Source organism: Anticarsia gemmatalis, chromosome 18 (assembly GCF_050436995.1).
Source record: "Anticarsia gemmatalis isolate Benzon Research Colony breed Stoneville strain chromosome 18, ilAntGemm2 primary, whole genome shotgun sequence".
Lineage (NCBI taxonomy): Eukaryota > Metazoa > Arthropoda > Insecta > Lepidoptera > Erebidae > Anticarsia > Anticarsia gemmatalis.
This window is the reverse complement of record NC_134762.1, coordinates 973550-986940: the sequence shown is the minus strand read 5'-3', so window position 1 is coordinate 986940 and position 13391 is coordinate 973550. Positions and strand designations below refer to the sequence as shown.

General features: G+C 34.1%; 1 protein-coding gene across 2 annotated transcripts in view; it reads left to right on the top strand.

The window, feature by feature from the left end:
* LOC142980642 (neuropeptides capa receptor-like) overlaps positions 1–13391 on the top strand; it is a 126036-nt gene that overhangs the window by 24922 nt on the left and 87723 nt on the right. For both annotated transcript variants that reach the window (XM_076126147.1, XM_076126146.1), the window contains exon 2: positions 13195–13285. In XM_076126147.1, the coding sequence (XP_075982262.1) occupies positions 13195–13285 (91 nt within the window). The remainder of the gene's footprint in view (positions 1–13194; positions 13286–13391) is intronic.

The following is a 13391-nucleotide window of genomic DNA, read 5'->3' as shown; positions in this document are numbered from 1 at the left end:
GCTTGCATTAGCTTGTCCAACAAACGATCGTTTTATCGAGATAAGATATATGTTTTAATTTATTTTACTAAACCCGTATAATAGGGGACGAGTCTATTGTTACATTATTTCAGATACATTACCTAGCACCGGGGTACTTTTGAAAAAAAAAAAACATTAAATAATGCCCGACTCGAGAACCGAACCTGAGACAAAAGCATACACCACTTAAAGATCTAAGGAGTAGCCTAAAAAGTCTAGGTCTTGAGTAAATAAAACGTTGTAAAATGCAAAAATACTAGTTAATTAACATTTCACTATCAATAACTATAGCTACAAAGTAATCTTATTAAAATGTAACTTCAATAAACTATGTCAGCGGGGTTCTCGATAAACCATGGATGTACTTTATTTTATAGCGTTTAATAAAACTTATAACACGCCAAGCCTTTCAATTGCGACTGTTATGACGTGCAATGTATTACGGTTTATTAAGGGCTTATACGTATAAGGACATGTTTCGGCCTATGTGTGTATGTTAATATTGTTGAATAATAATGTTTATCACCTTTTTTAAAACAATAATAGGACTGGTTCTTTAATGTTTGTTAGAATGTACTTTCAGCTATCTGCCTGCCTTAGCTTTGGCAGAGATAAAAAATATTTAAGACTAGAAACACACTAAAAACTCTCTCACAAATCGCTCTATCTGTTCAAGAAAACCGAATCAAAATTCCTATAGTATATTTTGAGTTTATCGCGAACAGACAGATATTACATCCAACGTAGCAAAAAGCTTATTGCGGACTTAGGGACGTAATTAGCTTCCTTCCTAATATATTGTATGGGAATAATGCAAACATCGAATGTGTATTTATTTCCTAGACTAAAGTCTTCATAGAAATAAATCAACCAACAACATTTCACGAACAGAAAATGCCATCATACAAATTGCCCGTAACAGAACGATGCTTTAAATCGTTTAGATGTCCACAACAAACAAATCTCGAATTCCGTTTACAAATACCAATCATAAATTTATTGATGGATTTCAATCCCGTACCATCGGGTCCAAAGAACTCGCAATTCCATCGATTAACCTTTATTTGCCTTTCATTTTAATATAAAATATACTGTGGATTATTCCGATCGAAAAACGTAAAACAAATAGCGCGTATTTTTGTTGAAATCAGTGAAAAAGCAATGATTGGTCCGCTTTGATGTTCAGTGTTATGAAGCGGGGAACAATCAAAATATACGTACTTATCAAAATATATTATGAAGAAGAATTGGTAATTTTACATAAGTAGGTACATATATTCATCCTTTTTCATTTTATTTACATATATAAAATGATGGCTTTTTCCGACGAGGGCAGGCAGAGACAAAAAATGTCTCTTGGCACGATTTTTAACCAGCCTCAAAAGAAAGAAAGATTTTTTGATATTTGTTACCTACTTTTTTATCTGATCTGATCAATAGTAAACCAACGATAATAATATGATGATTATTTTTATTTATTTTACTAGCTGTAATCACAGCGAGTGCTACATAGACGTCTCAAATTTGCATCCCGAATCTGGCTTACACGTGGTTGCCGACTTTTTCTGGTAACATCATTCCTGCCAATTAACTTAAAGTGGAGAATAGGGAACCGTGTCATATTCATATAAATGTATTACTCTTAGAAACGGTCTTTCATCCCATAGCTAAAAACCATTATATTTCACCATCACTCAAACTGCTACAACTAATATATTACTGCCAACGCAAGACCAGGAAAAGTGTTTTACTGTAGTGACCCATATCAAATTAAATATTAAAATAAGGGATCTATTCACCTCTAATTAGAAGTGTGTAAATATGTATAGTTTTCACATATTCATGAATGTTTATCTTCCGGGTTCTTTGTTTCTAGTAGTTTATGCACGGAGGGGTTTAAACCTTAAAGGCTTTTAATTTTAACCGACTTTTAAGAGATAGAGGTGGTTGGAAAACAACCTTGTTCTAAATACTTATTCTATGATGTGGTTATGACATCTCAGATTTAAGCTTTGATACAGATAAAGTTTTGGTGCAAATCGTTGTTAATTTCTAGTTTTTATATAATCGTAAAATACCAAATGCGCAGCTACTGCAACTTGCAAGTTATCAAAAGGGTAAAGTCACCAAGGCGCAGTGGTTAAGTTTGTAGCCTCGCCACCATCAGTGCATCAGGAGGTCGTTGGTTTTATTCTCATACGAAACAAATTCCTATTTGTTCGATCTACAGATAGTTGTTTCAGGTCTCGGTGCAAATATTGTCTGTTATGTTAATGCCTTTGTCCTCGTCGAAAAGTCACAGAATAAATTTCTAAACACAGAAAACTTTTGGTGAGGAACCCCATATAGTTTTGGGTTTCTATATAAGCACTGTTTCTTGAAACCACGCAAACAAAGATTTACTATTAGAAAAAATATTCAATTCCATCTTTAGTTTTCTTTCAACGAGAATCTAATCTGTTCCCCGCGTACTTGTGATATTACAAAATAAAAATGCAATATCTCCTTAATATTGAGATAAAATATAGAGAAACATGTGCAGACATGTTTAATAAACAGTAACCCTTTTAATATTTCAGGGAAATGAAAACAGTTTACAGGAAAAATGTTTCCTCTGAATAATTATATTTGCGATGAAATTATAAAAGCTTTTACCAACGGTTCTGCCTGTATGTAATTACAATGAGATTTTTTTGGGGAAAGTCTAGTACTCTGTCAATTTTGATTTAAAATTAGTTATAAGTTTGAAGGTTTCGTGTCGACTATTTGTTTCTAACAAGCTAGGGGTATACATTTTTACCTCGGATCCATAACTTTAAAACTTTCGCGTTGCATGTTTCATGAATGTATAATAGGATACTGGAATTAACGCGAACACTAATTTTGGTTGTAACCTACGCCGAAACGTTAGGCATTCCAAGGCAAAATGCGTATTCGCGTTAATTCTATGCCATTTTCACCTATTTGCTTGAAATCTATCGCAGCCATAGTTAGTTTCGACCACACTCATTGTGGCCTACGCCGAAACATCAAAAGATCTAAGTTAACTGAGTGTTCCTTTTAATTTCCCTGCAGTGTGAGAAAAATACCGTTAAGACGGGTAGCCTCATTGCTATTGCCTTAATTTCTTCCTTTTAGAACCACATGCAGTACTTTATAACTACGTTCGTAATTGCCAATTTGTTCGTGACTTTAGTGGTCCATCATCTGTGCCCATAATTAAGGGTCCGATCGTGCCAAGCCACTTTGACCCCAGATGGGCAAAAAGTTTAATTTACTACCGGGAAAAGATCAATGATATATGGAATTTTCCCTTAAATTGAATATAGATTAGCACCATAAGAATGCTGCTAATGTTTCACGTAAGCAAAAACGGTAATTTATGACTTTGTTTAAAAAAATAAACGAGTTTTTAAATGGGTGATTAATGATTAAATACTTGAAACGTCATGCAATTTTAAACGTCGTTTAAGTCTCTTTCTGTCATTTTCGTGTACTTTTTTTGCTACCAAAACGTTTGTAACTAATTAAAATTTTCTTGATTTTATAGTATTTTAACCCCTATTTAAGAAAGGGAGGCTTAAACCTTTTTCAAAGTTATGTGTGAAATAAAAGTATTTTCACTTCTTTATACGGCTGAGGAAATTATTGTTTGCCATAAGAGAGTTGCGTAGTCGCCTCAAAACCTACTTTCTCTAGCTAATTCAAATTTAGGCAAGAGTCTTCTAGCTAAACGCTAGAAGACTCTTGCCTAAATTTGAATTAATATTTAAAATTCTCCGTTCTTTTTGATTGTAGTTTCTCTCTTTTGATAATATTCGAAGTGTAACAGTAATGAGTTTGATATTGTTAAACAAATTTATATTTTTGATCGTAAATATAAATTGTTTATGGCGAATTTGCGTGACTGTATCCATCTAGTTAAAGATTTTTTTCTTATTATCTTTTAAACAGCAAAACTATTATATGAGTTTTGGCTAAAGTTTACAATTTCAAATAGACTCATAAAATAAATTGTATTGCCTCAAATAATATAAGCTGTATTTCAGAACTGGAATTGAGAAAAATATATAACATTTTTCGTTCACGTTTTTTTCTGTCGATTCGATAAGTGTATATAAAACTTTTATAGAAGCAATCTTACTTTCCATTTGTATTTAAAATGGATAAACAAATATATAACTGGACAACACATTAGTACTTTCCTAGAACATAAATTGAATAAAAATACAATAGATGGATGTAAAGCAAAGTTTAATATTACTTACAAACAAAGACAAAAACATTTGATATTTTAAACAAAAGTAACCTTCTTTGCAGATCACGACCCAAGTTAGATTTTCATGACATTCACTTTAATTTAAAAAATACTTTACTTTAACATTAACTAAATAAATAAATATAAATATCATTGGACAACTCACACACGGTCATTTGATTCCAAACTAAGCGGAGCTTGTACTATGGTAACCAAAGAACTGATAAACATACGCATGTACTTCTAAATACATACTTATATAAGTATGTATTTAGAAGTACATACGAGTATTTGTTCTGAGCCAGGCTCAGAACAAATACTCGTGCTCATCACACAAAGATTTTTCCCGGGTGGGATTCGAACTTAAAATATATATCATCAGCATTTATACCCTCTCTACTAACTCTTTCACGACAAACAACCGTGATATAACAAAACAACTATTTATTCAATTTATTTTGATTGGAAACCCACACTGAAAGGGAATCAGTGAATGCAAACATTTAATTCGTTTGAACGGTTTAAACGTGGCTTTGTTTAAAACAAAAACTTTTGAACTCTGCCTTGTTTCATAGACGATTACATCTCTCACTATATGGTTTATAAAACGGAACAACAAACTTTTTAGGGTTCCGTACTTCAAAAGGAAAAAGGAACTCTTAAACGACACTACTTTTTTGTCCGTCTGTTTGTCACGACCGTTCCTCAAGCCCAAATATTAAAATATGACATATGGAATACTCGGGTTTACCACAATTTTTAAGTACAAATCAATCTTATACGTCATTGCTATTAAATTGATGACCATGTATGTCGAATATTTCAAAATTTGTTAGGTTAAGAAACACTTCCTTTCTCTTAGAATCATGATTGTAACAGCTCTCCTTACATTTAAGAGGGAGAACTATAAAGTTATTTCATAGTAAAAGAATGGTTATTATAGTTCGTTTTAGTTATAAGCAATTTTTTGTCGTTTAAATGTTAAACGGAACCCGCAGTACGTGAGTGTACTTACACTTTGCCAATTTTTTGTATAGCCTTCGTTCGATTGCGTAGTAAAGTGTGGAATTTATGAGTGTACGCTAGTTTTTTATTCGCTTTTCCCAGCAATAAGAATTAATCTGTGTTGCGGGAGTTTAACAAATGTACCCAATGGTCCAATAGCTTTGGTGACCCATTTAAGATAACGTAAAGGGAAATACTGATACGAACCATATTTTTTACACTAATAACTAAAAAATATGAGAAATGAGTCCCTCAAGGAATTGAGTACTTATGTTTTCTTTCATGATGAATATAAAAAAATTGCCATTTGCTAGTCGGACTCGGGCACGAAGGGTTTCGTATCGTGACAAACTGACTGGCAGACGGACAGACGGAAAGATGGACAGGAGACAGACGGACAAGCTGACAGACAAACATATGGACAAATCGACAGATAGACAGACAAAACCGACGGACAGACGGCTTCAGCTCATAGTACTTTTTTGTAAAAAATAAAATTTATGGAAAGCTGTATTAAATATAGAATTGTGACCTTGACGGATTGTGAGTTGAATAATTCGCCATTATTCACTCTGAATTAACTAATTAAACTTTTTGACCGAACTGGGCACGGAACTCGGAGAATTCCGGAAATGGGAGGGAATAAGAAAAATTGAAATTAATTTTGTGAATTGCTCTCGCGTGGACTTGAGTTATCGTAGGTTTCATTCCTTAGTAAAATGGTAGCAATTATACTTTGTTTTATTTTATTATATTATACCTAATTTCATTTATACCTTATTGTATTTATACTTAGCGTTAAGGACTATCATTGTAAATGGCAAAACGATTTTGAAACATACGAGTGTAGAATATTTCGTAGGTACATCTTTGCCTATACCTGCGCGAGTTACAGGCGTGATGAAATTTAAAAAACGCCTAGCTTATACCCGCGGCGTCGCACGCATACCCATTTTAGAAAAAAAAGCTTATATTATCCTTCGTCGGGATACAATCTACCGGCCTGCCATGTATTTAAATTACATACTCTCTTTTTTTAAAGAGTAAATACGAATTTCTGCACCAGTTAATATTTTAATTTACTTTTTATTTTACGTAAGCTCGAATTCGCAGCAAAATTAGGGAGACTATGAATGAAGCCTTAAACTTAGGACTAGTCTAGTAGAATTAGTCGGTACTATCGAAAGTCTGAAATAATTATCACTTGAAATACCTTCATATTATATTTTTGTTGTAGGTCGCACTCATCTCTAGCACGATTTCCTACGTCGGTACTTACAAGTATTAAGAGATTGACACTTAAAATGCTCTTAAAATTTGTCGTTGAGGTTTTCATACAAAACTTGTCGATAATTAGTCGGTTACCGACATTCGATATTGGTAAAAATCGCGCAGCCGATTAGATTTTCACTCAAAAGTAGACAGCAACTCAGTAATTATTGGTTGATATTATTAAATAATATATTCTCAGTTAGGTCAACCATTATTTTCATTAAACTAACTGCAAAATGGAGCGTATTTAATACACCTACGCACAATGATTAAGCTTTACCTATCGTCATGTCGCTAGAAAAAACACTTAGGTACTGTATTTTACGGACGTGACTGATAATGGACCTTACATTGTAATCTCACAATATCATTATTCTCACTAAGAATAGAAGAGAGCCTTTTGTACCCTGCAAAAACAACTTATACTCAAAAAACACACGTTATCAAAGTAACACTCTACATCAAAAGAGGTGAAAACTCATGAAAGACTCAAAGGACCATTGCATAGTAAATATTCAAATATTCAGCTATTCATGGAGGAAAGTACTTGGATAGGACAATTTACGGGCTCAATAAAGTCTAGGATATACTTAGTGTAGTGTTTTGAATATAAATAAGGTGATGGATATTTTTAGAGGAAAATAACGATAGTCAAAGCCATAAAAAGAGTCTCGTTACCGATGGTCTTGTATAACAAGATGTATGGATGTGAATGAAGCAAAGGAAGTTTGTAAGGATTGTAGCAAGTGGGGTTCTTAACTGTCTGCGTACCTTATGGAAAAAAGACGAGATTTTATGTAAGTTTGAGAGACAGACAAAATATTTTAGAGAAATATGTTGCTCGCTTATTATAGTCCAACGATTTCGTAAAGATCCTTGTATGAAAGGTTCGCGGCTGGTGGAATTATAGAAAAATTAAGAATAAGAACATAAGTGATCTGGAACCCTATGCAGCGGACGGTGATCTATTTGATACACGTACTCTCTAATAATAAACTTATAATAATCTAAATACTAAGTTGTCAGACTATTACAAATCGCGATGATGAACGCAACTCTTTGTTCCTAACGCGGGAAATACTTTTTTCTATTCATAGCCAAGACCCAGTTTTAGCTGTTTATAAAGAAAACTCAATGAAATTCTATACTGTATACCACACGATCATTAATTAGCTTTTTATCATAATTTATTTAAGAAAACATCAGTTAATTAATAATGTTTGTACAAAACCTAAAATAAGATGGAAATATCTTTGGTTTCGCAGAAGGTTCTGGATAAAGCCTCGTATACAAATAATAAGGCTGCTTTATTTGATTTTGTGATTAGATCGTATTCACAGGACTAAAATACGGTGTTATGAGGAAAAGCCGACGTAAGACATGTTAGGATTTGTACACAACATGGCGGATATTTTTGGACAACTTACACGAGGTATTCTGATTCCAAACTAAATAGAGCTTGTTCTATGGCAACTAGACAACTGATTAATATACTCAAATAATTCTAAATACATTTGTTTGCAGAAACTACCACGCTGGCCAAGCGCAACTGAAAAAATATTTTGAACAATACCCGCTAGAGACACTGATCATAACACAATTTATTGATAGTTAGCCAGCTGCCGATAGGCGTTAACGGTAGAGAATCGCGCTGCAGATAATGTTTTGAAAAAGGCCTTAAAATGGTGTCAGCAAATATGACATAACATTGAGTGATACTGTGTCCACAAATTATTATAACTTTTTTTTTTAATTCTTTAAAAAGACAACTCCCGCACTAAGAACTGCTCTTGTGTCGCGGAGACTTAACAAACATACAAACAACGGGCAAAAAGTACAACCAGGCCCGAAACAAATATGTGTAGTAGTAGTACAAATAATTGTTCCGTGTGAGAATCGAACCCACGACCTCCCGACGCAGTGGTATCGGCGTGGCGACCTAAACCACTGAGCCACGGCGGCAGTCTTATATATACGATACGACTTGCGAATTCGTAGCATTTTACATTGCGACGTTGCTATAAAGTCTTATGTACAAGCCCTTAGATAGGTACAATGGTACTTACATACCTAAGATTTGCATTGTGTGATTTGTAAAGGCCTCCGTTTGTTTATCTTTCAAAAGAGGACTTCTTTTCAGAGTAAGTCGGCTTTAAAATTAAAGTGAGATTAGGTTTAGAACACGTTTTTCTGAATGATTTTATTTTTCAATGGTCTTAAGGGTACTGTGGAATTATTGAGTTTAATTTTCTTGAGAAATTTTACAGTAAAACATAAGTTGTTTATTTAGATTCCTATTTGTATGATGATCAAGAAAACCTGTATGTCTGACTGTCAGCATGCTTGGCTGTCTATCATATTTTTGAAAAAGAGGACTCTATTTTAAAAGACAACTCTCCTCTAAGAATTCCTTTTGTGTCACGGGAATTTTTACAAACATACATACGATGGACACAAAGTACAACCAGACCCGAAACAAATATGTGTGGATCACACTATTCCGTGTGGAAATCTAACCCACGACGTCCCTATAGCGGTGTAGTGGTCTTAATCAATCAAAAACTGAGATATTTTTTAATAAAAAATCGAGTTAAAGACGGGTGCAACATCTAATATCATTCTTATTCTTATATAGCAATAATATTACATTATTCGATAATAGCTCTTTTGCGACTTTAAGTATATTCGTATGTCTAACCTCTTAATATTTTCTTGCTGAATTGAAATCAAAATGCGCTATGCTATTGTATTTTATTTATCTTTTTATCGTATCCCTAAACTTCACGGGACCCTACTCCGCTGTCCGCCCATCTGTCGGTCTGTCACTGCTATCTTTTGAACCGTTATAATAATAACAGGCGAGAGGCGCCGCGGGCTATAGTAACTATAATTGTAAACTTATTTTAATTCCTTCCTCGTATTTGACCCCATTACCTTAGATATTTATAGGTCAGTCAATAATTCAGCATGGTTTAGCCTTTTTTCCTAATTATGTTGGAGTAAGCTTCCAGTCTCACCGGATGAAGCTGAATACCAGTGTTTTACATGGAGCGACTAAATATCTGACCACCACAACCCATTTACCTAAGTTTTAACACGATACCCTTTGGTAAGGCTGGTTGTCAGAAATGTCAGACTTTCAAGCTTCTGTCTACTATTAACGAATGTCAAAGACCTTTGAAAATTACAGCCGGGATCCAAAATTTAACGTGTCTTCTGAAACACGGAGGAACTCAATTTGTATAAGATGGTCACCCATCCGCAGAACAGCCTCGGAAAGCGTAGCTTAACCTCAGAGATCGAGCGTGCGGCTGTTGTTAACTAAGCCCCGAGCTCCTCACAGATATTTAGGTACTTAGTGCAAAATATTTACATAGGTAATGTTCAACATAATATAAACGAAAGGATTTCCCAAAGGCATTTATAACCGTGTTTGGGCACAAATGCTACAAAACGAAGCCTGAAAACGAAGGTTTTTATGTAATAAAAGACCAGAGTAATTTTGAATTCCGATTGGTAGGGCAGTAAGCTTTTTATAACAGTGGAAAAACTCAATTTAGATAATATCGGTGGTGATTCACTGTTGCCGAGTAGACTCGTAGCACACATATCTTTACAACCGCCTTAAAACTGTACGAAGCGGTTCTGGATTCGATTTGACACTGAAGGGTTCTGGATTTGGTGCGGCTCTGAAGTTGGTCAGGATCCGGTTGAACTTTATATCTGTTTTATGTATGTGAAAGAGATATTTTTTTTACTGCAGGAGCTATCTTGAATATAACATATTATTATCCACTCTGAAACTAATCATTTTAGTATCGGCTTTTAGCTAACCATTATCAAGGTGTTGACAAAATTTGCAATTTCTGCTTACCAAAGCAACAATTATATTTATATTTTCATACTAAAAAACGCCATTTGAAATGTGACAGTGCAAACATATTTATACTCTGATTATAATGCTCTCGTAATAGTTATCTTTTCATAAAAACTTCGGTCACGAATTACGTAATACTGTGTGCTACGAGCCTTACAGTATTTACCCGTTGATAAAGAACTGGCGATTATTTATGTTTTTAATCAGATTTAACGAACGATGAGAATCCTCGGTTTCATTTTCTAACCTTTTTTAATAAGTGCGTTGGGAACTTTATTACAGTACAAATCAACGACAAGTAAATTACGAAGGCAAAACCATTTTTTACTGAGGTAATAAGAGGTGCTCATAGCCAGTTGCGCTCACTGGTCGTTAAACGATCAGTGGGTTAAGCAACACTTTCGCGGTCATTTTATAGATGGGTGACCACACATTGGTATTTGAACTGGGCGTATCCGTGCTCTCAAAGGCACGGATTAGGTAGGTCCCGGTTGTTGTATTTTAAGATAACAGTCGATAAGCCATGTCAAAATCCTTTCGGGTGACTTGAATAACGTTGATACCAGGTTGACCACTACGATAAAATGAAAAAAAATAAACTCATATCATTAATTAGGTACTCACGGCTGTAACAGATAATATATAATAAGCTTATGTAATTCCTAGTAATTCATTTGGTTGTGTGTAGGCTTACCTTTTATGACATAGGATTTAAAACGGTAAATGTTCTGTACGACAAGATGTCTGGATGTGAATGAAGCAAGGGGAATTTGTAAGGATCGTACAAAATGGCGTACTTTGGTTTCAACCTACCCCTATGAGAAAAATACGTGCATGTATTTATTTTATGCATTTCTTTTTTAACATAAAGAATTTAAAAACTATTATGTTGTTAATTTTTGTATGGTTTATATAATAAACTTGCAACGCGACAATTTCAATAATAAGAGTTTATAACTTACTCCCCACAAAATCACCAAATAGCTGACTCGTGACCCTATCTCCACGCTATATTTTATCAAAAAGGGTTACACAATTTAGTCGTTAAAGCGTAACAGATTTTGTACATTTAATATTAGTTTAGATAAGTGCTTTAATTAACCCAAAACATTTATATTAAAGTTTGGTCATACACCCGAGATTATATTATAATGTTAATATTCTATACAATCAAAGGGAAACAAAACGACCTCTTTTTTACAAAAACTAACAACTCCTGTGCTTAGATTATTGCTCTTGTGTCGCGAGGACTTTTAGAAACATACAAACAACGGACAGAAAGTGCAACCAAACCCGAAACAACAATTTGTTGGTCGCACAAATATTTGTTCCGAATAGGAATCGAACCTAGGACCTTTCGATACACTGGTTGTGGCGTGGCGACCACCTTAACTACACTACGGTGGCTGTCAAACCGTAAACCTATTCTGAAATACCTTTTCATTATGGCAAAATTAAACCAAAGTTTATTATAGTAAGTTAAAGCGACATTTTAAGCTTAAAAGAAACCTACTATTTCTGTAAAACTGTCTCATTCTCGGTATATTAGTTCTAGAGAACGTGTTGGAAAATTTAATATTGCTTTGTATGTCTGAGAGTGTTTTATTTTATTCGTTGCGCTTTGCAAGGTCAAGGGAGATTCAAGGTCGGAGTCGAGAAATAAGCATATTGAATTTCTTTTAAGTTAACGCTTTGAACAATTGGGACTTGCACACATGCATTAAAAAATTGGTCTTTAATGTGATGATTTAAAGATGATACTGTTGATATTGCATGATATTTCGACAGAGCTACTTCAGTTTTGGTCGTGAACAGGCTTATTATTTATTGAATTTTAAGATCCATTTTGCATTTTGCACGTACAAGAATGAGTGTCATTGAAGTTATTTAATACTATTTGTCCGTACTCATATTGTAAATATGATGGTAAATTTGTTTGTTTGTCCGACTTTCACGTAAGAACGTCATACAGCCAAAATTTGGCAGTGTGATTTAAATCCAGGAGAATGATATATCACTATTATTTTTTGGTTTTTGACATGTTTGTGTCTTGAGCTGTCATCAGTCTTTGAAACATATTTTGATACATGATCGAAATATTTATAAAATTTGATTTAAGCTATTTAAGCTATACAAATCTCATGTTAAACGACGCAGGACCAACGGCTGTACGTGCATTCCGAGGCACGGCACAATACACAGAAGCTGTGTAATGAAGGAAAACTTGTCTTAAACTGTGGTTTGTTAGTACAAATATAAAAGCGAATTGTTGGATTGGTAATTCTGAAAGATAAACACCAGGTCATTGCGTGTTCCGTATTTCAGGCTTACAAACTGCGTGAACTGATTCGTATCTTAAGTAATAAAATGGTTGTAAAGGCTACCTACGAATCCAAAGTGGTAATTTAACAGAAAGCCTTGATTTTTTACTTTTTGTGTCGGGAAATTGTATTCTTAAGATTATTTTGTGTAAACAAAAATATAAAAAAGCAGAAGTATTAAATACTAGGTGATTCGCGTGGCTCCACTCGCGGGGCGACCACACAAACCCTATTTCAGAGACCTACGGGTAGTTATTTTAGTATTCCGATGCTATACTTCACCGGAATGAAGACAGTGGTTTAACTGATAGAATATGACACCCAGATTCACGTTTGTAATATTAAAAATATGGACTTAGAGAGACTTATACGGAAGTTGAAAAAATGTATACAAAATATTCTAGTTTTATATAAACAATATTTTCTTTTATTTGTTTCAGGTCTTCCATATGACTTGTCAGTATCCTGGCATCAGTATCCATACAGTTTAGGCACCTTCTTCTGTAAACTGCGAGCACTCATATCTGAAGCGTAAGTACTTTTATTAATTACAATTATTGTAAACTTTCATATCCAGTTACTGTTACAATCACCGGTTGGCAAACGTAAGGAAGTTAAAGCAAGATCTTGCGCGGAC